The 27,904-nt window shown below is 34.5% G+C and overlaps 1 protein-coding gene across 6 annotated transcripts in view; it reads left to right on the forward strand.

Annotated features, from left to right (window-relative positions):
* Positions 1 to 27,904, forward strand: part of LOC111159953 (coiled-coil domain containing 91) — a 267,794-nt gene that overhangs the window by 11,764 nt on the left and 228,126 nt on the right. For 3 of the 6 annotated variants that reach the window (XM_022522669.1, XM_022522673.1, XM_022522672.1), the window contains exons 3-5: positions 22,392 to 22,549; positions 23,486 to 23,689; positions 24,128 to 24,232. In XM_022522669.1, the coding sequence (XP_022378377.1) occupies positions 22,392 to 22,549; positions 23,486 to 23,689; positions 24,128 to 24,232 (467 nt within the window). Of the gene's footprint in view, positions 1 to 21,187; positions 21,277 to 22,391; positions 22,550 to 23,485; positions 23,690 to 24,127; positions 24,233 to 27,904 lie in introns of all 6 variants that reach the window. The other 3 variants (XM_022522668.1, XM_022522671.1, XM_022522670.1) reach the window with 2 other exon arrangements.

Consider the following 27,904-nt stretch of genomic DNA (forward strand, 5'->3'; position numbering starts at 1 on the left):
TAGTGATATGATAGAATAGGGTAAATTTCAATTTGACCTAAAGTCTCTGCTACAGAGATGGGAGGCCAAGGCCAGACCTGAAAGCTGATAAACTTTCAGCTGCTTGTGTCACTCCTCTTTCCCTTTACTCCTAAGATTCTTGCTTTGGACTCCTAGGCCTAGCTGTAGCTGGGAACAATTAAGTTCTTCTACTTTGGGAATTCTCTAGTGGCCAGACAGATGGGGCTTGCAGGAATATGAGACTGACAGGACAGTAGAACCAGCATGGCCAAAGTCTCTGACTGATCTGCACTGTGCACATACACTTGGTTTGATGTCTCTGGACTGGTGTCTCTAATGAACACTGTTGTCACAAATGAGGATCTTAAATCAGCTCACATCTTGTTCTCGGTTAGGCTGAGTTTTCCGGCCCTTCCTTCATCGTTCTGAAGGTTGGGTATTTGATTTCCTCAAATGCTGTCTTTAACTCTTGGTGCTTTTCTTTTCTGCAGACACTGCTTCTCTGGTGTTTCCTCTTTGGGGAGTACCATCATTTCACGAGATTTTTGAGTCTAATGATCCTTTTCTGCTCCTCTTTCCTCCTTGTGGTTCTCTATTCCATGATCCTCCATCAGTCAATTCTGTAGGTTCCAAGTTTTGTCAAATATGGGGATCTTTTTACTTCTGTCTACTTCCCTTGTTACTACCCCAGTCAGAGCTGTCATCATGTCTTTTTTAGATGACTTCAGCAGCTTTTCCACCTGCAACCATTCTTACTCCCTTTGCCCCTTTCTTTACCTCATCAGAGGGTGAGGACATAGTGAATATTCAGTAAGTGTTGGTTATTGTGGAATTTCATTTTAAAATTTAGAAGTGTTTCAGATTTTTTCATTTTTGTGGATTCCTAAATATCGAAGTATAGAACATTTGACTAAAATTTTGGAAGTTATATTGATTACTGTGATATTCCTCTGAATATTTTGTTGTAATCTTTACATTGAGTACTAAAGGTTGTACTTTTGATTAGGGTATTATCTTGAATAAATCATGTAAACTAATTGCAGTTATAAAATCCTTGCTCTTGTGCCTGATCAAAGTATTAATCCAACCTTGAGTTCTTGTAGTTAATTTATATTATTCTCTTGGCTTTGTAGCAGTGTGTATTAAAAGTTTTCTTTACTATGAAAGCATTGCTTAGGTGAAGACAAAATCATTTTTAATGATTCCATTGTCAAAATTTTCTTCATTTAAATTAAAATTGAAAATCTTTTGAGGTTTGCTTTTTTGAATTGAATGTGATAAAGGCTGGTTTTATTGTGGACCTCCTTAGATGGGTGGTTGTGGATAATGGACCTTTAATAATGGCCAAGTGATGTTAGAATAAACAACACAGAGACTGCTTAAAGTAGTTAGAAATTGGAACAGAAAGATTAGGGATATGCTTTAGAACTGTGAGTAGATTGTGGAAGTTTTACTTAATCTTGGTCCTATAGAAATTTTGACCATAGAAGGGGTAGCATGGCTGTTTTGATCATTTTGTATCTGTCAAGTCTAAAAGTTAGAATAACGGAAAGTGGCTAAGAGGTGATTCAGCTATCTTAGACAGAAATTTTAATTCAGTTTGGCTGATATACGAGAGGTGACAAAATGCTGTAATCAAATGTTGCATGCAGTTTGGCTATTAAGGAACACTTTAGCCAATAAATTGGTTACTTTTCTTTTTCAACCATTCCCTTAAAATTGTTGTAAACGTGCGGCAATTAGAACATAAGGAATTTTTTTTTAAAGATTTATTTATTTGAGAGAGAGGGATCACGCATGAGCTCGGGGTAGAGGGACAAAAGGAGAGGGAAAGAGAAACTCTGGGTCAATGTAGGCCTGATCCCAACACCCTAAGATGATGACCTGAGCCAAAACCAAGAGTCTGATGCTTCACCAGCTGAGCCTCCCAGGTGCCCTGTGAGGAAATTTTTGCTAACAGAATTGTTCATTTGTCTAGTAAATGAACATTTATTGAACTTATCAATCCATTGTTCCTAAGGGAGCAGTGTTAAAGTATTTTAAATCCTTGGTTCTTACGATCTAAACACAAGTGCTTTGCTTTGGTGGAATATGTTTGATAAAATTTTTGAATTTTATTTCTCCAAAATATTTAAAGATGGACAAGCTTTTCATTGTTTTTAAACCTGTTTGAAGTTAAGGGGTAAGACTATTTACTTTCTACCTTTTTTTTCATTCATTCCCCTCCCCTCCCCTCCCCTCCCCTCCGCCCACCCCCATTCAGTAAGTATTGTGTACCAAGTAGAGAAGAAACAATGGAGAACAAACAAAATAGACGAGGCTCTAACTTTATTAAATTAACATCTTTTAAGTGGAGTACAGATGAGTTGTAGTTCAACAGACCACAAAAGAATTGAAATAGAGAAGTTTTGGGGGCACCTGGGTGGCTAAGTTGGTTAAGTATCTGCCTTTGGCTCAGGTGGGATCGAGCCCCATATCGGGCTCCCTGCTCAGCGGGGCGTCTGCTTCTTCCTCAGCCCATCACTCTGGAGACATGCTTGCACTTTCTTTCTTTCTGTCAAATAAATAAATAAAATCTTAAAAAAAAAAAAAGTAATAGAGATGTTTTTATTCACAAGTCCTGGAGGAAGATCAGGGCCTGCCTCTAGAGGCTACCGAGGAAGATCAAGGCAGAGGGCAGATAGATACCACAGTAGGATCTGCGGCACATGTCTTTCTTGGGGGTCTGTGAGAGGACTGCTCTTAAGTTCCAAGCTAAGCCTGGATTGGTCAGTTCAAACCAGAAAAGCAGGATTTTGGTAAAGTTCCATTGGGGTCTTACCTAAGGAGTGCATAAGGGAAGGCCCTGGGAAGCAAGACAGACTGTGGATCATATGGGATGTTGGAGAAGTCATATGAGAAACTTACACATTTGCTGGTGACTCTGCAGGCTGTTATCTAGGGATATGGTTGTCTGTGAAGGCTAGTGTCAGTTTAAGGTCCCTGCAGGCCACTCCACCAAACAAAATGGATACGCAGGAAGCAATATCATGGAGTGACTTAGCTAAACTCTCAACACATTAATAGATGGCTACTTTCCCGAATCTTACAAGCTAGCAAGTTCACAAAATTTTTTCAATATATTTTGAGGGTAGATACATGGTGTTAGGACAGTGGGACAGAGGGAGTGAGGTGGGTATTGCCTTATAGCCAGGAAGGATATCAGACCATTGCCCGAGTCCAAATAGGGGTGAATGGGGCAAAGGCTTAATATGTTTAGGGAGGCAAGGCTTATCTGAAACAGGAAAGCTTTGCAGCAGAGAAGTGGGAGATGGAAAGATTTTTTTTTTTTTTTTTTAAGAGACAACACGTGCATGAGTCAGGGGCAGGAGGTGGGGAGGGGCGGAGGAAGAGAGAAAATCTTAAGCAGACTCCACACTCAGGAAGGAGCCCAAGATGGGGCTGGATCTCCCAACCCTAAAATCACGACCTGAGCTGAAATCAAGAGTTGGTTGCTTAACCTACTCAGCCACTCAGGCATGCCATCTTGCTGTTGTGTTAACTTGTGGCAGGGTCAACAGTCTTAATTTTACATTTATTTTATATTTTTTTCAGGTGTATTAATTTTTTATGATCATTTTCTTTGCTCTATTCTGTTGGATTTATTCTTGTTTTTCCTAATTTCTAAATATTTGATGCTTGTTTCATTAATTTTAACTTCTTTTCAGATATTAACATTCAAGGCTGTAGTTCCCCCTCCATTTATTACTTTAGCTACATCTTGCCAATTCTGATATTTAAAAATCCTTCAATTATGAATGTTTTCTAATATTCAGAATGAACTGATCCTTCAGTTACTTTAAAGTATTTATTAATTTCTTACCATGGGGTTTTTCTAGTTTTTTTTTATTGTTATTGTTTCTTAACTTGATTGCTTTATGGCTAGAGAAAGTAGTATAATACAAAATATTTGTAATTTAATGGGTCTTTCTCTGGGGCATGCTATCTGAGGATGAACAGCATTGACATACTTTGGGACCTTGTTAAAACTGTGAAATCAGGCTCAGCTCCTCACCTGCCATTCTGGAATCTGCATTTTAACAAGATCCCCAGGTGATGCTTTTACACATCAGGATTTAGGAAGCTTTGTTGCACTGTTCCTGTAGAGAGATGAGTTTGACAATTGCAGGATACACATATTTTATATAAACTTAAATTGTACAAATGTTATAATCTCTTATGGTGGTGGAATTATAAACTTGTTGAGGTTGTTAATTTTTTGCTTTGTCTATGTTGAGATTATGTTACTAGGTGCATTCATATATCCCGTATCTTTTTGGTGTACTGAACTTTCTATCAGTATGCAGTGATCTTTTTATATCTCCAGAATCGTTTTGTCCCCCAAGCCCATTTTGTCCTCTATAAATATAGAAGCTTTATTTGATTAGAATTCAACTGATATTATTTTTTCTATTCTTATGTTTTTCAGCCTTTTTGTATCTTTATGTTTTTTAGATAATATTCATAAAGAGCTTAAAGCTATGATCTTTCTTCCCTTCCCTTCCTCTTCCTTTTCCATTCCATTCCTCTCCTCTTCTTCTGCTTCTTCCCCTTGTCTTCTGTTTTCTCCTTTCCCTGATCCATTGCATTGTTAGACACAGGCTATTTTCTTTTTTGTATTCTAGGATGGGTATATTATTTTGAGTTCACTCTTAGCAGGAGAATATAGTTCTTTGAGGTCCCAGATTTGTGGGGGAGGGCCCTTTGATGGGCCCTGAACTTTACTTTTTCCCCATGTCTTTGAGATCTTGGAAAACAAAGCTGAGGTTTACAAGGTTGGCAAATGTCTCCAAGGCAAAAACTTGCTTATTTCTTTTTTTACATAGTTTACTTATTTTTTGCCTAAGTATTTCTATTTTGCAAGATCATCAGTTGATTTTTTTTTTTAGTGGATTTTTAAAAACATTTCTCTATATTTTTAATTGCTTTCTGTGGATTGGTTAGCCAGGTACCTAATCTCTTATACTTTTGGAAACAGAAGTTTTAGGATATTTGTTTTTAATAAAAAAAATCTTTACCTGTGTATTCTACTTCCTGATGGCTGGTTTTCATTAATTTAAATTAAAGTAAAAAAAAAATACTGAAATAAAAAATTAAACTTTCAGGCTTTTGTTTTCTGGATTCTGATAATTACTGTGTGTCTACTACAAATACATTGTCTATTTTAATGTACTTAAATCTTGTACTGTCACTAATATATTTGCTATAGCTTAATCAAATATGATGATGTCAAATGGGCTTATGTTAAAAGGATTTTTTTTACATCCATAAAATATGTAAATCATACATTTATATTCTTCACTATCATTGAGAACATTTGGTATCTTTACACTAATTGAATACTATTCGTATATAATTCTTACAATTTTTGAATTACATTTCTTCAGAAAGAAAAGGCATTGTTGTTGGTCATGGTAGTACTGTTTAGAGTTTAAACCTGATGTCATTTTGGATTCATTGGGTGTAAATCAAAAAAATATATTTATTTCTTGGATTCTTTTATGGTTAAAGTGAACTAAATAGACAATTATACTTCACAGTGTGTAACAAAAATAATTAGTTGTCTTTTTTCTCTTGATGGGAAAGATCTAAATTAGAAGAATTGTTTACTTCTGAAAAGTAGTTCAGACTTTTATGTTTCTGCCCATGAAGTGGTAAACAGCTGGGCTTGATGGATAGGCTGTAATTTTTGCCTTATTCAGACTGCTTAGTCAGTCTCTTAGGTTTTTGAGTCTGAATTAGTCTCTCAGTTTCCTGGGACAACTGAATTTTAAAGTTTTCATTGAAGCACAATGTTTTTCTAAGTCTAGCAGTATGTGTAACTGGTTAAATTGAGTTTGGAAAAGCTCTTAATTGTTTTGCTCATTGCAAATATTAATTAAGACTTCTTTATAGATTACAAAAAAGAAAAAAATCTAATGTAATAGGATCCATACCATAAGCTTTTCTTCATGAAATTTATATATATTATACGTTAATATATTGCTTATTACATAAGTAGTTTAGAGAAATTTTAACTTTTTGATTTTAGATTTTTAATTTTATAATTATGTTTTACTTACCTGCTAAGATTTATGGGAAATTAAGTTTCAGAGATGTGCTATTAGTTTTCCTAAAGGCTACTTGAAGCCATATTTCATTAGCTCATAGCTTATAGTGATCTATTTACAGGTTTGGTAAAAAATATAAACATTTTTACATAAAACTATGTAAGGTAGACATTAGTATTAATGAATGTTTTAGAACTGAAACAACCTTATGTTCAAATATACTTCTGTAAGAAAAAGCTCAAACTCATCTTTTTTAAAGTAATTAGACATTTAAGAGATTTATAAATGACTTACTGTGATAAAGGGAATTTCTCATATTCATCATGAATGCTATAGATGCTATGCCAATTAAGTTACAGATTTCCTTGTTTCAGTGGGGTTAATTATTTTTGGTATCTCAAACGCTTTGTCTTGAAATGGCTTTGGTTTTGGTTAGTACAGTTGTTTAGCTTTAGCAAAAGCTAAATAAATTGCATTGGTTAGTACTGTTGGTCACATTCTTCTGTTTAGTGCATCAGCTCCCCCCTCCTTCTTTGTTTTCACTTCTATATCAAACTAGTTCAGATTTATATCACATCTCACATAAATTATTACAAATACTCTCTTACCTGGCATCATTTCTCCTAATTCATCCTGTACATGGTTTCTAGAATAGTCTTTATACAGTAGAGTTCAAAACCCCTACGGTCTTTTGTCTAACTTTCAAAATCCACTCTTTTCTGGTGATGGCCAATGTTGACTTTCCACTCACTGTTACCCTTGAAATACCAGTGGTCCAGTAAAACTGAAATTACTTGCTCTTCCCGGCAGATTTTTCCCAGTGGGTTCCTACCTCTCTGCTTCTTAGTTTTTCCTTTTGTTCAAACTCCAGCTGGGATGGTCTCCATTGCTGCATGTTCAAGTCACATGCTTCTTTCAAGGCTTGGTTTAAATGTCTCTTTCTCCACTGAGCTTTCCTCAGTCACTTTTTCAACCCCCTCAATTCCTGCCAAATGTGGAAATAACCTTTCCTTTCTATCAGTTGCTGTTTTATTTCACCTGTGGCATTTTATACTGTCAGCTCTTCTCTTTTAGGTTGATGATTATGTCAGTGAATACCCCTGGTTTTTTTCCCACTTCTCGAATCCTTTTGCATTCTTCACTTCATTATCATCTTTTTTCTCCCTGTCTCTTAAAAATTGTTTTTTTCTAGTGTTCTGTCCTTGACTTTTTTATTTTTTCACTGGTGAAATCTTTTATTTGAGGATATTTTGGTTCGTGCTTTTATTTTGTCCCTTCTTTAGAGCTTTGGACTTAAATTTTCAACTGCTCTCTGGCTCTTTCTATCTGGCTGGTCCCTTAGGTAACTTAAAGTCAACATAACTAAAACTTACCTCCCTTTATACTGCTTTAAACCTGCACACTTCTAATATTTCTTTTCTCACTTAATAAAACCACCATTCAACCAGGTGTACCAGCCAGATAACTGTTATTCTTAAGTTTCTCTCTTTTTCTAAATTTGTTACAACTAGTTGACTGAGACCTCTGTAATCACCATATTTCTTTTGAGCCTTTTACTTTTCAATTATGCTGTAGAACTTGCTGTCCCCTAAACTGCAGTTTATGTCTCTATAGCTTTTTTTTTTTTTTAATGTAGTTGACATACAGTGTTCATACGCTCTTCTCTTTGCCTAGAAAGTACTAGTAAGAAGCTCTGTGACCTGGCCAAGTTAAATTAGCCTTTTCATTCCGTTTCCTTATCTGTAAAATGGTAATGATACTTGCTCAGAAGTATTCTGAAGATTAAGTGTGAATACACACACACACACACACACACACACACACACACACACACGTATATTATATAACCTACACTGTATAGCTATCCATTCATATATATGAAAGCTATTTAATTATGGGTACATACATATGATTCAAGATTATAATAAATACTATTAATGATTAAATGAGTATATATGCCTGAGATGGTGCTATTTAAATATTAACTTTCCCCCTTCTCTTGCTTTTCCTTTATCTGACAAACTATATGTCATATTTTATGTCTACCTAGGGATCACGTCCTTTGTGAAGCTTTTCATATAAAGATAGAATAATCCTTTTCTTCTTATACTTAATCTTCTACATCTTCTATTATGTGTTATACTAATTTGTTTATATGTATCCTCACTACAGTGTGATCTTTAGGATGGAAAACTGTCTTATTTATTTTTTTTATCCTCTTTTTATAAAGCCTCTAAATATGGCATGTATGAAATCCATCAAGTTATACGCTAAATTCTGTGCTCCTATGAATGTATGGACCTTCCTGGAAAGAAAGTTCATAGCTCCTTTTAGACTCTCAGAGTTACCTGTTACTTAAAGAAGGCAAATACTCATAGCCACATGATATGCATGCTTATACTCTGGAGTGATTTTCTCTTTGTCTAAATATATGTATATGTAGTATTGAACCATTCGTGTTAGTCTAAAAAATTAGGCATGTTAGTCTAAAAAAAAAATTAGGCTTAGCCTAAAATATGGTATATCATCTCTCTCCTTATAGAGCTTATTTTTCTCTACCTGCTATGTTTGGGTTTTATTGGGAATATAAACAGAGGGAATGCAACTAAATGCTTTGAAGACGGTAAATCTCCAAACATATTTAATTTTTTAAAAAAAATTTTTGTCTCAGAAAGCATTATGATAAGAGCAGGTTGTAGTGTAGGGATGCCTAGGTGGCTCAGTCGGTTAAGCAGGTCTCAGGTCATGATCCCAGCGTCCTGGGATTGAGTCCTGCATCTGGCTCCCTGATCATCAGGGAGCCTGCTTCTCCCTCTCCCTACTGCTCTCCCTGCTTGTGCTCTCTCTCTGACAAATAAGTAAAATCTTAAAAAAAAAACAAAAAACCCAAAACTTAAAAAAATAGTAAAAAAATCAGTGTACACAACAAGAACAGAAGGTATGTAACTCGTTTTTTTTCTAGGATTTGACCTGTTTGAGCTAAGAGTCATGCTCTTAGCATGTTGATAATACTAGAAGATCTTAGTAGTACAGTTTGATAATCTTATAAAATTGAATGTAATGTATGGGACAATATTTTAGAGAGGTTCAGAAAGTATTCTTTTTCTTACATCTTATGTGTGAAGAGAAAACATTTTAAATAATTTTTCTCTATTATTTACCCTTTTTTCCTTCCTCAGCTATTTCTATTAGGTCCTTAACTTTGTCCTTATATACATCTCTCATTTGAAATTACCAGGCTTTGTGTTTTATGGTTTACTTCACACTGAAACACTGCTTTCACAACCCAAAACTGGCTATAAAAAACATTCTGTGTATAAAGTAATTATATTCTGTTTTATTCTAGATGTTATTTATGTTGGATGGGTAATAGATAATATAGAATTCTTTTTATAATCTAGATGTCTGTGATTATGATGGTTGGGATATTGGATTAGAGGAACATATAAATAGGTTAATGACTTATACCTCTTTATGATCATCTTCTTTTTTACATTTATTTATTTACTTATTGTTCATTTATTTATTTCTTTATTTTTGAATAAGCATTATCACTTTCATTTTTTAAATTCTAGTACTGTTAATATACAGTGTTATATTGGTTTATGATTCAATAATTCTGTACATTACTCAGTGCTAATCATGATAAATGTACTCTTTTTTTAATATTCTTTTTTAACTTTTTAAAAATTTAATTTAATTTTTTTGTGTTCCAAAATTCATTGTTTATGCACCAGACCCAGTGCCCCATGCAATACATGCCCTCCTTAATACCCACCACTGGTATGAGCATCTTTCTGTTAAAAACAATTGCCAATTAATGATTAAAGAGTCACACAAACTTTAAGATATTCTATGCAATATGGCTTTCTATTTAAGTTGGGAGATTTGTGCAGTCCAATTTTCCATCTGTGTTTGTCTTTTCATTTATTCTTTACTTTGTTCAAGAAAGGGTTTAAAGCATTGGGGTATATGTTGACAATAGTCTGTTTGGTCCAATTAAATTGAAAGGTTTTTACCCATTAAGGACTTTTGGGAAGTATTTGAGTATTATGTATTATGTGGACGGACATGGTATTTGTAACACGCATGGTTCAACCAGAAAAGCAGAATGAGTAGTAGATATATAAAGAGATATTGCAAGTAATTGGTTTATATGATTTGGGGGGCTGGCTTGGCAAGTCTGAAATCCATAGGGTAGGCATCAGGAAGGCCAGATTCAAACTGTCAGGCACAGTTTGAAGCTGCAGCTCAGGGCAGAACTTTTTCAAGTAAAAACCTCAGCTCTGCTTTTAAAGACTTTCAACAATTATAAATAAATAAATAAATAAATAAATTTATTTATTTTAGAGAGAGAGGAGGGGGCAGGGCAAAAAGAGAGGGGGAGGGGAAGCCCCCTCCAGGTTGAGCACAGAGCCTGAGGTGGGGCTCGATCTTACAACCCTGAGATCATGAACTGGGCCAAAACCGAGAGTCTGATGTTTAACCAACTGAGCCCCCTAGGTGCCCCAAGACATTTTAGAGGCACATTTTGATGATTTCTCTATTTTAGAAGTAATCAGGCTGCATGTTATTGTTTCAATTGTTTGTTTTTTTCCAAGTTTACTACTACTGTTAATACATTTAAGTCTCTAACCTCTTTAGATTCATAAATGTACAGGTTGCCCACTGTTTTCACTTAGATGTCTCTTAGACATTCTAAATGTCCTTCTCAAAAGATAAATCTTTTGGGTTACACTTTCTGGCTTTCTTCCCCTGGAAACATGATGAAGTGGAATGTCTTCCTTGTTACCAGGCAATAGTGCTTGGATTGAAAAATGATCCTGATAAATAAATTATGTCTTCTCTAGGAGCTCTCTGAATGAGCTACATATACTTGGTTGGAAGGCATAGTTTTGGACTTTCCTGGTATGTTAAATTTTGTAATGAAACATGTCTGTTTTGAGACCCTAGTAGCAACGTCCATAAGATTGTTTTAAGAGATACCGATTCTTAGGGAGATTGTAGCTAGCTTCTAAGCCAAGATGGGCCTCACTCTTACCTGTGAGGATCGAGTCTACTTGCCCATGAGGTGGGAATTGGGTTCTAACACTCCCTGCTTTTTACCCTTTGTGATTGTGCCCTTTTGTACTTAATGTCTATCTATAGAAATAGTGGTCATCAGTTGGTTTTTCTTCATCCCTGCAAACAATGGGTAGCCTTAGTTTTTATGACTTGTGTGTGCTGTGATGAAAGTAGCACAGTATTATGCATGGTCAACAATGAGGATTAAATAAAAGTAGGTTATTTACTCTGAAATGATGTTTTTGTTTGTTTGTTTGGTTTTGGGTTTTTTTTTTTCCCTTAATTTACCTGAGCTTTGGACCCAGTTTCCATAGACTGGGGAACCAAAAACTTCCTCAGCATATCAGTTTAGTATATTGCTTTAACTTAAATTGTGATTTTTTTTTTTCCTTCCTCTTTGGAAATTGTTTAGAATTTGCCTATGTGTGGTCACCTTGTGTGAGCACTAGTCGAAAAAAAAAAATCTCAGATAGTAACTTGGCTTAAAGGTATATCTATGGTTCTGAGATATTTCTTCCATATTTTTCAAAGTTATTAGAGTCATTAGATAATTCTGTCTGCATTTTGTTAGCATGTTTCTCTTGGTATTTTTAGTATTTCTTGGATGATGTGGGATTTTTTTCCTGCAATGATAATGAAGAGGTAGTGGAGATTTAAATAGATTATTTTTTAATGTCCCTGTCCAAAAAATTTTATTTATATGGTATGAATTTGTGTTGACCATTCTAGTGATAGATTATGATGATTCTCTGAATATAAAGATTCTATCTCTTGTCTCTCTTATAAATTAAAACATAGTTTTTTTAGTCATCTGCATAATTCTAAAAATTGCTCATTACAATTTGTGGTATATGGTGTTGCCAAAATAGTTCATAGGAACACACTCTTATTCCTCAAAGAGGCAAAGAGAGGTGGAGCCTGTATTTCTACAAATACTGGAGACTAATTAAAAGTAAATTGGTAGAAATGTATCAATTTTGTAATCCTTCTTTTGCTAAGAAAATGGCCATTCCTATTCCTTGTGTTCCTGTAGCTTAGCCTTTTTTAAGCTATTGTATTTTTCTCCTAGATAGCCTTGGTAATATCTTGCAATCCATTAAATAATAAATCAAGGGTCATTTCTTTGGAGAGAACATTCTTGGATAGAGGAAATACTTTTCTAAACACTGATTTTAATCCTGGTTTTCTGCCATTTAAAGAAACCCAACCTATCCATTTGTTTTACATTTGCTAACCTTCATATTTAGATATACTATTTAGATTTTCCTTAATTTTTGCATAATTTTCCATAACTGAATGATTCATTTACATGAGTGGAGTGCACAGTCTCAGCAATGAGCCCTGAACCAGAAGTAGTGGGTTCATACATAGACCTGAAAATAAATTAGGATATCAAAGGATTTCAGTGAAATGACCGTTTGTAAAAGGTAATCATCAGCCTCTGTGAGATGAAGAGATGGTGAAAAGGAAGGGTCTGGGTTGGATAAAAGAATGTCTGAATGAAAATTAAAGTCCAAAAATATTTTTTAAGTTAAAAGTTGTAAAAACGTTTATCATTTTATTAGTGTTCTCCTTGTGAATTGTTAAGCATCAGTGGAGATTAACAGATTTCTTTGGGTATAGTTAAAAGTGCATGAGTATTTACACCTGTTTCTTGTTTAGACTTTACAAGAGTTATTATGCTTATGTAAACAAAACAGAGTTGACCACAGGCAAAATTACTGGAAAAAAGTTGCATACTGTTTGGAAACTTGGTCCTCCTTTGGTTATGCAGCGTTCTGACGTAGTAGACTTTTTTGTGTTTTAGAAGAGGTCTGTCAATGAAAAATGATATGTCCAGTGACTTTGCCGATTACCGTTTCAAAGTGAAAGATGCAGAACTGCCATTCATTGCGTTTTTGATTAGCTTTATAGCTACAAAAGAGTGTATGCTGACCTTGTATTCTCTGTTTTAGAAAACCAAGGATTTCACATTTGAAATGAAGCAAATTGTGTCTGTACTCTTGCTTAAGATTTAGAAGCAAGCAAACAAACAAAATACCCAAAGAAACAAAATTGTGTAGATTTCTGCTTTTAAAAAATTAGTTTTTTATGTGGAAAATGGTGCTGTTGGGTACACTTGATCTTATAAAGATTTTTGACATGAAGCCTGGTACCAGTCAACTTTTTTTTTTTTTTTTTTAAATTTTATTTTTTCATTTGAGAGAGAGAGACAGAGAGAGACAGAGAGAGCACACAAGCAGTGGGGAGAGGCAGAGGGAGAAGCAGTCTCCCTGCCAAGCCATCCAGGAGCCCAGTGTGGGGCTGGATCCCAGAACCTAAAGATCATGACCTGAGCTGAAGGCAGACACCCAACCACCTGAGCCACCCAGAGGCCCCCAATCAACTTTTAATAGACCAAAGAATACTGTAGCAGTTTGAAACTTGGGAGTTGTATTTTATTGGTTAGGTGAGAAGATAATTATATTTTACATATTGGAATTCGTAATTTTCTGTTAAGCTTAAAAATTCCCGTTTGTTAAGCAGGCATATATAAAATGTGTACCATCTTTATTGTTGAGTAATGATTTTGGTCTATATATGTGGACAGTATTTACCAATATGTGGCCTTTTTTTAGGGTAAATTACTATTATTCAATAGTCACCTAAAATGTAGGGAAGATGTGTGAATTCTAGCATAGTGGAAAACTTAGAGTCTTAACTGAAAATATCTGGTTTCTACTTAGAGAGTAATACAGTTATATGTTCTCTTTTTTTTTTTCACAGCACAACTCATTTGTTTTCCCATTTTATTTTTAAAATAGGATGTGGATTATGATATATTCAGTAAACATCTATATTATTTAGTTAAACAAATTCTTGAAAATCCCACTAATACCTTGTAAGCTGAAAGCACATGTAAATTCTAGGCATTTTAGGTTCAATGTTCCTAGTTTCTGGAATATATATTGACATTAGGAGGATGCCAGAGAAGCTCATGCCTTCAAATACTGTATTTATTGGTGGTTGCTGATTCTTGACATCTTTTCATAAAAGCATAACTTATTTTAGTAAACTAGTTGGTCCCTCTTTATCTTTAGTTGAGTTAGAGTTTTTCCCATCTTATTTACGTAGAGCAAATTTTGATTAGCAGGTTAATGTAGCTCAGGAGGGCTGAGAAATACAACCAGTAAGGGCACTGAAACAAGACATCTAGAGAATTAAATTTTTATGTAATTGTATATGTAATTATTCTTTTTCTTTGTTATATTTGAAAATTACACTCATGAACCTGCCATTTAAAAACTAGAACATTATCAATTCTAGTGCTCTTCTTCTGTCCTATTCCTATATTTTCTTCTAAAAAGAACCACTGTCTTAAATTTTGAGTTATGTTTTCCTCACTTTTGTAAAATACAGTTTTATCATATATATGTATATGTCTCTAAAGAGTTTTATGTGCCTTAATACATGTGAACTCCCTACGATTTACTTTTTTCTCCCAAATTTACCTTTCTACAAGTCCTCCCTTTTATTGCAGTTGTAGTTTCTTTATGTTCACTGATGTAAAATATTCCAATATATGATTATGCCACAGCTCATTTAGCTCTTCAGCTGTCAGTGGGTATGTAGGCTGTTGTCACTTATTTGCCATCATGAACAGTATCGCTAAGAGTATTCCCGTACATGGTTTTAGTGATGCTGAGTCTTTATTCAGCCACTTTGCAAAGAGAAGACTTTTGTTTAAACCAGGTATTTTTTTCCCTTAAGAGCAGTACTTTGGATCCTTTGTTTATTTTCTGTTATATAATTTCCCTCCCCCCTTTTGCTCTTTCTTCCTTTTATTTTGACTTCAGAAAAGCTGTAAGAAATGGACAATTGATTCCCATATGTCCTTCATCAGTTTTCTTCAGATGTTACATGTTACCATATTTGCTTTATATTTATCCTTTTTTTCCTTCCTCCTCATTCTCTTATTTTTTTTTCTTCCTCCTCTTCTTCTCGCTATTTGTTTAGCATTCATTTTGTTCTTCACACTGAGGATGTATAGTCAAAATACTATGTCCCAAACAAAGTTGGATTAGTTTTTGCCCCCCACCCCAACCCCTCTCACAGTTTATGGTGTGATAAGAGTATTCATTTGAAATACGGTTTAGTTCATTTATTACTCTTCATATATTATTTTAGGATTCAATCCCCTTATTCCCTTGCTTGTTGATTTTATTGGGTATGTGAAACATTAACATGGTTCCAAAAATCAGAACCATATTAAAAAACTATACTCATAGGGGCACCTGGGTGGCTCGGTGGGTTTAAAGCCTCTGCCTTCGGCTCAGGCCATGATCCCAGGGTCCTGGGATCGAGCCCCGCATTGGGCTCTCTGCTCAGCGGGAGGCCTGCTTCCCTCTCTCTCTCTGCCTGCCTCTCTGCCTACTTGTGATCTCTGTCTGTCAAATAAATAAATAAAATCTTAAAAAAAAAACAACCAAAAAACTATACTCATAAAAAAGGTATTTCCACCATTCCTTACTTGTCTTTCTACTGCATGCCACCTTTCACCTGTTAGTCTCAATAGTTTTGGTTTTCTTCTCCCTGTGTTTATGACAAATGAGCAGGTGCCTATGTCTGTGTCTCTTCATATATTTAAGGGCTGTTTGTATATTTTATTTTTTGGTGAATTGTCTGTTCACATTTTTGCCCATTATTCTGTAGGCTATTTTTTTTCCTTCTAATTTTTTTCCTTTTAAGTTTTAAGCATTTTTTTACATATTAGAAATATTAACCCTTACCTGTGATACATATTCTACATATTTTTTAGTTTATCAGCTTTTTAAAATTTTATTGAGGATACTTTTGGTACCCCCAAATTTGTATATATGCTATAGTTAAATTTGTCAGTTTTTTTTATTTTTACTGATCTAGAATTGAGTTATGGTTAAAAAGCCCTTTCTTACACCCAAGGTAAAAAGGAACTCACTCATAGTTTAAGAGAAACTACACACACACACACACACACACACACACACACACACACATACATCCTTATATGGTCTAAATTTTTAAATATTTGGATCTTTGATCAATTTAGAGTTTATTTTTTGTCTGTAGTGTGAAGTATGAGTCTAATTTCATCTTTTCCCAAATGACTATCCCTTGTCCTTGCACTGTTTATTAATAAGCCCGTCTTTGCCTTAGTGATTTGAAATGCCACTTTTATCATATATCTAAGTTTCATACTATTCTGGACTTTCTGGTATATTTTTCTGGTCTGTTTACTGCTGCACCAAATGAATACACTGTTTTATTTATAAAGCGTTTATCGTATGTGCTAATATAATTTAAAATACAGTATGTCTTAATAAGGTCATAGTATGTTTTACCATAGTTTAATTTATTATAATGAGGGGGTAGTATCTATCCTTCTTATACTTTTTCATTTTTAGTATTTGCCTGCCCATATTTGCATTTTTGCTTTTCTGTGTGACATTTAAAGTCCATTTGTCTAGTTCACTTATAAAAAAGCTTATTGCTACTTTTATTGGAATTATATGAGGACTATAAATTTACTAAGGGAAGATTGACATCTTTATGATGGTTAGTTTCCCTATCCAATTTCAAGAGATCTTTTCCTTTGTTCAGGTCTATCCTTGAGTCTTTCAGAAGTGTTTTAAAGTTTTTGCCATATTTCCACTTAAATTTGTAACTATTTTGTCTTCTTTCTATGGAAAATAGTATTCTTCTGTACCATTATATACTCTAAGTGGTTAATTGTTTTTACTGGTAAATGCTATTTTCTGTATGCTGTGTTTAAGTTTATATCCTGCTACTTTACTGAATGTATGTGTTGTTTTAGTTAGTAGGAACATGAAATAGTTTTCCTACTTTCCTATTTTTATGCTTGTATTTAATTTCGCTTGTCTAACCTCATTGCCTTATACCTTTAGTGGAATGTTCAGTGGCACGGAGGTAGTAGTGATCCTTCTTTTGCTCCTGTTCATATAGGAAACAACTTTTTTCCCTAGTAGTTAATTAACCTGCTGACTTTAGGACTAAGACCTACATCATGTTAAGAAAGTGTCCATCAGTTCCTGTTTTCTTGAGTGTTTTTAACAGATATGGGTATTCAGTTTTATCAGAAGCATTTTTAAAGTCTTGGAAATAATCATATAATTTTTCTCTTGAAATATATTAATATGGAATATTTTGTTAATGAATTCCTTAATAGTGAACCATCCTTGCATTACTGGAACAAGTCTGAGTTGTTCATTGCATGTCATTCTCTCAATATGGTATTGGATTCTTTTACTAATATTTTATTTACAACTTTGTCATTATTTATAAGTGATACTCTAAAAATCTCGGTTCTTTTTGCACTATCTTTATCAAGCTTAGCTATCAGTGTTTTGTTAATGTTACATAATGCTAATGAAATTTTGACATTTTCCTTTACTTTCAATGTCCAGCAACAATTTTAGAGCATTGGAATTATCCATTCTTCAAATTTTTGGTAGAAATTTTCTTGAGTTCTTTACCCGTGGGTTAGGTGCCTAACTTTTTTCCCAAGGGCAGTTCTATTTTTTGAGTGGGTTGTTTTTTTTTTTGTTTTTTTTTTTTTAAGCTCTAATCAGAACAACTTATATAAGCTGTATTTCTGTAGAAATTGCTTATTTTATCTAGATTTTCAAATTTACTTAGAAGTCTACAGAGGAGTTTTATTATTAAAAAATTGTTCTGTTTGGGCGCCTGGGTGGCTCAGTGGGTTAAGCTGCTGCCTTCGGCTCAGGTCATGATCTCGGGGTCCTGGGATCGAGTCCCGCATCGGGCTCTCTGCTCAGCAGGGAGCCTGCTTCCCTTCCTCTCTCTCTGCCTGCCTCTCTGCCTACTTGTGATCTCTCTCTGTCAAATAAATAAATAAAATCTTTAAAAAAAAATTGTTCTGTTTTAATTATTTTCTCCTTGTCATTTGTGTATTTTTGCTTCCTCTTTTTTATTTTTAATTAATTAACTGCTTTTTTTTTTAAAGATTTTATTTATTTATTTGACAGACAGAAATCACAAGTAGGCAGAGAAGCAGGCAGAGAGAGAGGAGGAAGCAGGCTCCCTGCCGAGCAGAGAGCCCAATATGGGGCTCGATCCCAGAACCCTGGGATCATGACCTGAGCTGAAGGCAGAGGCTTTAACCCACTGAGCCACCCAGGTGCCCCAATTAACTACTTTTTTTAAAGAAATTCAGGATTTTTTCTTTTAGAAATTCAGGATTTTGATTACTTGGATTTACTTTTCTTCTTAATCTTCTTCTATATCTGCATTATCTTTGTTTTCTTTATTGTGCTTTTAAAGTTTTCTTTATTTCTTTTTAGTTTATATTCTGGGAATTTAATTCATTGATTTTTTTTGAAAATTGAAGTGTTCAAGACTATAGATTTTTTCCTAATCATTGCTTTATTTGTATCCCATTATTATATATAATGTTTTAATTATAGTTATTTCTTAGAAATTCTGTCATATGTTGATAGTGGAACATTTAAATTATATTATGGTTGGGTGGTAATGGAGCAGGTGAAGAGATTCCTGGATAGGCTTGCTTTGATGGTTGACAAATGATAATTTCAGTGGCAGCTTCCATTTACTGAATATTTACCATGTATCTGGTACAATGAAGTGATTATATACATCATCTGAGTTAACCTGTATAGCTTCGTTTTGAGCTACACATTATTTCCCCATTTTCAGAAGAAGAAACAGTGGCTTAGAGGGGTTTATGTAATTTGCCCAAGGCTGAATAAACAAGTAAGTTATTGTCTAAATTTGAATCCATTATTGACTCTACACGTATGCCTTTTACTTAGGCAGCGTATTGTGAGGTCACAGAGGTATTGAACAGTATGGCATAATTAGAACTGTTAGTAGCACAGTGTGACTGGAGTGAGGTTGGCACTTAATGGTATTTCTGGCTTGAGCAAATAGTTCTTTGAGGTACTGTTAACTAAGATGGAAAACATGAAGCAAAGCAGCTTTATGTAAGATAATGGGTAAGTTTGAGATACCTGCTGGACAGCTAAATGGAACTGTCTGGTAGTTGAGTATATGGATCTGGAGATCTGCATGTGGTTTGTGCTTAGAGATGTGAATTTAGGTGTCATTAGCTTACAGGTCATAATCTAAATACTGGATTTTCTTTTTTTTTTAAAATTATTTATTTATTTATTTGACAGACAGAAATCACAAGTAGGCAGAGAGGCAGGCAGAGAGAGAGGAGGAAGCCGACTTCCCGCTGAGCAGAGAGCCGGATGTGGGGCTCGATCCCAGGACCCTGGGATCATGACCCAAGCCGAAAGGCAGAGGCTTTAAGCCACTGAGCCACCCAGGTGCCCCCTAAATAATGGATTTTCAAAGTGGTAATGTGGACATTGGGAAGGTCAGAGGGTGTAGGGAACAATGAAACTTAAGATTGAGTGGAGAAAGAATCTGAAAAGAAAACAAGGACAAAATAGTCAAACTATTAGGAGGAAGTCTAGGAGATAATGGTATTGTAAGCACCAAAGGAGGAGGTTCAGGAACAGAGAGGGTTGCTAATAGTAAGTGCTCCTGAGAACTAAAGAATGATCAAGTAAGAAGTGTTCATTTGATTAATAGGAACTGAAAGAAAAATTAATGTCTTAAATGATGGGTCTAGTGGAGTGATAAAGGGTGGGAGAGGAAGAAAAAAGATGGAAACAAATCATTTGTTTTGGTTATAAAGGGAAAGTGTGATAGGGTGGCAGTAGTTGGTGGAAATAAAAGGTTGCAGTCACAAGTGTGAGGGTCCCCTCTTCCTGTTTTCCTCCCTCAACATCTCCCTTCCTTTTTCCCTTATGTATCTCTTTCCTCTTACAGTCCCTCTTTCCTCCCGTTATTCTACCTACTTTTCCTTCTTTTTCTGAAATGATGTACTTGACCATTTAATGTTATAGGATGAGAATTTAACTCGGGACAATATGATGTCTTAGAATATGGCTACAAATGTGAGTGACATGTAAAGAGATGTTAAAATGTTCAGGTATTAGATCAGACTGATATTTTAAAAAAAGATTTTTATTTATTTATTTGAGAAAGAGAGAGTGAGAGAGAGGGCATATAAGTAAGGAGAAGGGAAGAGGGAAAGGGAGAAACAGACTCCCTGCTGAGCAGAGAGCCTGATGTGGGGCTGGATCCCAGTACCCTGGGATCATAATCCGAGCCTAAGGCAGATGCTCAACTGACTGAGCCACCCAGGCACTCCAGATCAGAATGATATTTTTAAGAGTTTCTTGAACCCAGGATCATAGTCACACATAACCTTCTGCCTAGAAATAAACATAATTGTCCAAAAAATGTTAATGATCTTTGAAGTAATAATGAAAATAGTATCAGCACAGTGCTAAATGTTTTACATATTTTAGTCAATTTAAGTCTCATCAGCAACACTATGCCAATTTTACAGGCAAGAAAACTAAGGGAAGTTTAACTTGCCAGTTGTCTTACACCTGGTAGGATGATATGGTTCTGGAATCTATGCTGTTAATTACAAGTTTGTATTCCCTTTACTGTACTATAGTACTTATTTTCATGCCTTTAAAAGTTCATTAGGAATATTTTTATTATAAATTATAATTCAGAATTAGAATTAGACTGTTCTGACATTTTAGAAAAATATGTTAGCATATTTTTAGCATAACAAATATGTTAGACTAGTGAAAAAATGATTTCTGGAAAAGATACATCGAGTACAAGCATGAATTGAAATTCCAGCTTTCTGTATTTTAGTTAAAATAGTGAAATGTCTGTGGGAAAAGGTTAGAATACCTTATCCAATATGGCACAGTTTTCTGTATTTTAGTTAAAATAGTGAAATGTTTATGGAACAAGGTTAGAATACCTTATCCAGTATGGCACATAGTGTCTTAAAAACTTGTTATTATGACATAGTAATAGTATATAAAGAAAACTGAATGATCCCATAGGGTGGCCAATCAGAAATTGATATATTCCTTAGTTTTTAAACATCTAATGACCTCATACATATCTTTCTTTAGGCAAAAATGCAATTTCCATTGTGAGCTGCCTTCCAGAATTTATGGTAGAACTTCGCTGACGTTTCTACTGATGCCAATGTGGAATAAAGGTCTATATAATTTAGAAAGTCAAAATGTTTAAATTCATTATCATTAAAAGTGATTTACATTTCTTAAACTTTAAAACACATAATATAAATATATTTGAATTTTTAGAAAGAAATTTGAAAATATAGTAATAATATGTATAACCTTTTAATTTTGCCCTTATTGGTGTCTTGTCTTATTTCATCTTGGCAGTCAGCTTTCTTTTCATGACCTTTGTATTTAAGCCTAATCATAATCTAATAATACTTTGTTGTCAAGCTAATTATAGGATTCTGTTTCAACATTACTTTTTTATAGAAACAAGTCAGTAAACTAAAATTGATTTTAACAAAGTCTTTTGGCCTGTTACAAAGAAGTAGTTAACACAGAGGAAGTTGGATTAGCTACTTTTTAATTTAATTTTTTTTTGAAGATTTTGTTTATTTTTTTGAGAGAGAGCATGTGCTGTGGAGGTGGGTAGGGGCAGAGGTGGAGGGAGAGAGAGAATCTGAAGCAGACTTCCTGTTTGTTGAACTGGATGTGGTGCTTGATCTCATGACCCTGAGATCATGATCTTAGCTGAAATCAAGAGTCAGATGCTTAACCAACTGAGCTACCCAGACGCCCTGGATTAGCTATTTTAAAGTAATTATTCTTCCTTTTAGCTCAGTTTATTGTAATACATATTTAATTGATTTGACTTGCCTACTGGGTCATAAGGTCATTGAGTACATGAACTCCTCATCTGTCTTGTTCACTGTATCTTCTCCATGCTTCTTGCTTGTGCTGGGTATTAGTAGGTATGCTAGTGCTTTTTCTTGACTGAATAAATGGATAATATATTTAAATACTTTCTCTCAGTTGGAAATGCACTACTTATGGTAATGTGTTTTTATGTAAACACTAAGACATTAGTAAACTGTTTTGTTGCCTGGATCTCATGTGGAAATGTCATGATAAATTTAGAAATACTAGTTTTAGATTTTAGATAGTAGTCCCTGAGGAATAGGCATAGGATCTTTGTTTCATTGCCTTTACTTCCCTTACCCTTTTCCCTTCCCTTCCCTCTACTCTCTTTCTTCCTTTCAACTCATTCTTGACTTTCTCTTGGATAATCCTGTATTTGTTTTTTCTTTAGTATCTGGAGTCCATCTTTCTCCAGCTTCTCCTGAGATTATACTGGACCATGACCATGCTACTTCAGTTGGCTGCCTCTCTTCTGAGCCCATCATTTCATCACCAGAGAATGTACACACAGATAACAGCATTGTCAGTCAAACCGTTCCTAAAGCACAGGTAAAGACAAGTGTATTTTTGTAAGTTTACATACTAAAAAAATTATAGCCTGGTTTAAATGAAGCTTTTCTGATTTTTTTAACTTATATTTCTGAAAAATATTTCTGTAGATATTTTAACTTTGAGGCTAATAGCTCGAATTCAAAAAACTGAATAATATGTTTGTTTTGTGGCATAATTGCAAAGTATTTAAGTAGCCATAGTTACCAAAATACAGTTTAAGTGTATCATTTATTAAAATTGACTTAGCTTTGCATTTCAAATCTTCAAAACTTCAAAAGAAAACATAATTACAAAAAAATAATTATTTCTCTTTTCAGGGATGCTTACCCTGCCTTTTTTAGGTATTAGAGTGTTCATTTCTAGAGTAAAAATAAAAAAGATAGCAGTCATAGGTTTTATTCATTCAAATATTTATTGATCCAGACATTGGACTAAATGCTGCAATTAGTCCAGATTTCCAAAGTACAGCACACAATCTTGAGTCACCTGTTACCTGCGTGTACTAGAGAGTGATTGATGATCAATTAGTGGTTATTAAGAAATTTCAAATTCTGATTTACAATTTAAAAAATATACAAATTCTGGATGTTTGTATAAATTTAAGAACTGGTGAGTATCAGATGTGTCCATACTTAATTATATGCTCTCAAGCATAAGAAAATGTTTCAAGTTTTTTAGTGCTTTGCTTGCAAAATGATAAATGCTTTAGACTCTAAAGTTTAGAAGAAATTTTGTTTCTTAGCTGCGAAGGTCAGGTTGTTGTAACAGTTTGAGGTCTTCTGTTGATTTACTTAAAGGGTGAAATAATTTCAGAACCTTTGCTACAACTTAATTTCCAAATGTGGTTTCTGGTGCCCTTTGGATGTTTTCATTATTGGTACAGTGTAAACTTTCCCCTTTTGTGTATTTTTTTTTTTTTTTAATGTGGTTTAGATTCAGCAATCAACACACACTCATCTGGATATCTCACTTTTTCCATTGGGTTTAAATGATGAGAAGAGTAATGGAACAATTGCTCTTGTGGATGATTCTGAGGATCCTGGAGCCAATGTATCAAACATACAGCTTCAGCAAAAAATTTCAAGTCTGGAGATTAAACTCAAAGTTTCTGAAGAAGAAAAACAGAGAATTAAAAAGGTATATTTACATTTGCCTATAAAAATAAATGTTTGAATTGCATGAACTCGAAATCTGATACAATCCCAGTCTCTGATTAAGAGCTCATGAGTGGAAGAAGATGCTTTCTTCCCTTGGCTATAGATTTCAATGAATTTTATGAGTTTATCACTTAGAAAAGTCTTTGATAAACAGTGGTTAGTCTTAGATACAGACTTTTAAAGGTGAACATCTTATTAGTGAACACTTACTAGTGTGAATAATTTTAGTGTTATATCGGTGTTAATATAGGTCTGGAAATGAGAGTGGGGCATATAATCTGTAATAGTGTTGAGCTTCAAACCATACTTCCTATTAGTTCTTTCCTTACCAAATATTTTCTGGTGTGTTCATTGAAAAAACTGTATATATTTTATACCATTAAATATTACAAAATTTATGCTTGGATTTTTCTTTTAGGATGTGGAATCATTGATGGAAAAGCATAGTGTCTTAGAAAAAGATTTCCTTAAAGAAAAAGAGCAAGAGGCCATTTCGTTTCAAGATAGATACAAAGAACTTCAGGTAAACCTTGTGAATTTAAAATTTAATATGCAGGCCTTTTGCAGAAACATGTAAAATAATTTCAAAAAGTGTTTAATAAATACTTAATGAAGGATCAGATGCTTGCTTCAATTTGTAAAATGTTGACCAGCAATGGATGAGATTAATGATAAATGCCATTTTGAAAAATATGTATTTGGGAGAAGCAATGAGGGTTAGTTGAGACTCTGGTGAAAGATACTGTTTCTGATGGATAAAACTTAGAAATTGATATTCTGATTTTTCTTACTGTGATTACATTTGAAGAGTTTGAAATCCTGTAATTTCCAAAGTAAGATATTTAACCTTTTTCATAAATTGTAATTAATGTTTCCTCTTCTTCTCTCCAAATTTCCTTAATAAACTTCTGCCGTCTTTCCTATCCCAATAAATGGCAGCTCTGTATTTCCAGTTGCTAAGGATGATGTCCACATTTACCCCATGTCTGTTCCTTTATCACAACTTGTCGGCTCTACCTTCAAAATGCCCAGGTTTTGATTGTTTGTCCTTAAGTCACTGCTACTCCCCTATTCTAAGCCATCCTTATTTCTCCCTTGGAATACTAAAGGATCTTCTAACTAATCTTTTTGCTTCTGTCATTGCCCACTTACAGACCATTCTCCACATTGCAGCCACTGTGATCGGTCTAATACTTAAAGCTGATCATGTCCTTTCTCTGTCCTGAAACCTTCATGGCTTCTCATCTCACCCAAATTAAAAGCCAAGTAAGTCCTTAGAATGGTTTGCAAGGCACTGCATTCTCTTTTATCCCCTCTCCTCATCTTTCCCCCGCTTCTTTCTCCTCAGTCATTTTGCCTTATCCTTATATCTGGAACACTCTTCCCTCAGTTCCCTCCATGGTTTTCTTTTTTATATCATTCAGATGCCTGTGCAAATATCACCTTATCAGAGAAGATCCCTGTCAACCTTCCCATATTCTATTTTGTTTTTCTCCATAGCACTTTTTACATCTGACAAACTATATATTTACTTGTTTATTTGCCTAGATCATTTTAATGGTCTCCTAAGTAGTCTTCTAGCCTCTATCCTTGCTCTTCTTTCTAATGAGTTTTTATTTCAGCAGGTAATGTTTTTAAAAATGTAAATCAAATCATTTCCCAACCTCAATTCTCAGTCTCCCTCCAATGTAAATCTTCTGGCTTCTCCAAGTATTCCAGTGACTTACTTACACTGAACTTCTTACTTATTAAGGTCCAGGTGAATGTGTGAGTCTGTGTTGGAGAGGGCGTTCCTTGCCTGTTGAAGTGGCAAGTGGAGGGAAATGGTTTGTGATTCATTCACAGTCTCTGACTGCATGGCTCTTCTATCTGCAAAACTCTTGCCCCCCCCCCCCCCAAAAAAAAAAAAAAAAAAAAAAAAAAGAAAAGAAAACTTGAAAATAAGGGAAAGGGAGAGCTGTGTTCTTTCACTGTCTTATGGGGATTTTGTTTAATAGACTTTGGATTATTTAGGAGAATGTACTTTATTTGACTCACTGTTTACTGTTGATTGTCTCAGATGTATTTTTCTTTTTTTAAAGATTTTATTTATTTATTTGACAGAGCGAGATACAGTGAGAATGGGAACACAAGCAGGGGCAGTGGGAGAGAGAGAAGCAGGCTTCCCGCCAAGCAGGGAGCCCAGTTGAGCAGGGGCTCAATCCCAAGACCCTGGGACTATGATCTGAGCCAAAGGCAGACACTTAACAACTGAACCACATAGGCACCCGAAGTCTCAACTATATTGACATTACATGTTAGTTAGTTTTTTCCCCAGAAGAACATTAAGTCATTTCTGTTAGAAAAGATAACTTCAAAAATACTCTTATTGCCATGTAGGACATTGGTAAGTTTTGTCTCCAACCTAGCACTCTTCCTCAGTCTAACACACCATTATTTAAATTTATATATATATATATATATAACATATATATATATATATATATATATATATCATACCTACATGCATATATATGATATATACATATTTTCAAATGCTCTTTGAACCAGTCTTAATATCCAATTCCTTCATTCTTAAGAATAAGTTAATCCATTTATTAATAAGTGAGTAGAATAAATCTTTGGCCTATGTTCAGTTTCTATTTACATGAGTCACATTTTAATGTTTTGAATATTACACTTTTAACAATGGACTGAACTCTAGCTTCCTTCAAATACCTGCTCAAGTGCTACCTTCTTGTGGTTGCTTTCCTTGACCATGCAATAGAAAATAAGACACTGTAAATGCCCAGCATATCCTAGCTACCTTTCCTTGCTTTTTTCCTCCTCCTCATTTATTCACCTGTAATTTGGTTTTAATTTGGTGATTTTGTATTTTCTCCCACTGATTTTTATGAAATTAGGAACTTTCTTTCCCAATGCCTAGAGCCATATCTGGCATATAGTATGGGCTCACGTAATATTCTTGAATGAATGATTTTACTGATATAATGCATCCTGTTCCCCAAAGGCTAATTGTGTTGCGTAGAGCCACACTTACCAGCCCCATATTCGAATTACCGTGTTTATTGGAAGATGCGATACTGAATACTGAGAGAACTTTATATATTTTTTTCTGCCTATAATGAGTGACTTATTCTGGGCCCTGTAGTGAGACATGTATCTTTGCAAATTCAGTTTCAGTTTCTCAGTCTACTAATGAAAACAGTAAAGTAATATACTTGAGATACCGTCTAAGACCTCCCAGACACTTTGAGCTTTTCACGGTAAAGACCGATATAAATCCCGAGTGGCATTATCATGGCGGTTGAACTGCTTTTACTATTAACAGGGATAATAGAAAAGTAACAAGTTGAGTCCTCAAAACTCACATTCAATTTAAAAAGATTTTTTATAGGAAGCGGTACTTCCAAAGAAAACTTTTTTCCGATGGTTTACTTCTATGCCAGGAAGGGTCTTTCTCCTTTTTATACCATGTGAATAAAAGGGTAACTGACTTAGGGAGTATCTTACCACCTTGGGCACGTAAGTGATAGAAAAATGTACTAGGAGGTCTCATAGCCCAACTGAATCAAACGGCAAACACACTACTTAGCAAAGCTTTTTGTTGTTGTTGTTGTTAGAGCTCTCTCTCTAGGTCTTTGTTGTTCTGTACTGGTTTCTTCAGTCTGTTTTCTTCCTGCTGTTCAGTTTGAATGATTTTTATTGTTCTGTCTTGTAGTTTACCAAATCTGCTTTTGAATCAATTCTTTGCTATTTATTAATTTTGTATTTTTCAGTTTTAAAATTTCTGTTTGGTTCTTTTTTTTTAAAGTTTTTATTTATTTTTGTGAGAGAGAGAGGGAGAGCGAGAACGGGAAGAAGAGAGTGAGTAGGAGCAGTGGGGAAGGGCAGAGGGAGAAGCAAGCTCCCCGTGAGCAGGAAGCTGAGTGTGGGACTCGATCTCAGGACCCTGAGATCATGACCTGAACTGAAGGCATACGTTTAACCAACTGAACCAACCAGGCACCCATTGTTTGGTTCTTTATATCTTCTTATTGCTGAAGCTTTCTTCTTTTCCTCATGTTTTAATCATGTTCATAATTACTTATTTAAGCAACTTTATGAGGGTTGCCTTAAAATCCTTGTCAATCATCTTTTTTTTTTTTTTTTTTTGAAGGTTTTTTTTTTTTTTTAATTTTATTTTTCATAAACA

The sequence above is a fragment of the Enhydra lutris genome, unplaced genomic scaffold (genome assembly GCF_002288905.1).
Source record: "Enhydra lutris kenyoni isolate GAN:26980312 unplaced genomic scaffold, ASM228890v2 scaffoldscaffold72, whole genome shotgun sequence".
Taxonomy (NCBI): Eukaryota; Metazoa; Chordata; class Mammalia; order Carnivora; family Mustelidae; genus Enhydra; species Enhydra lutris.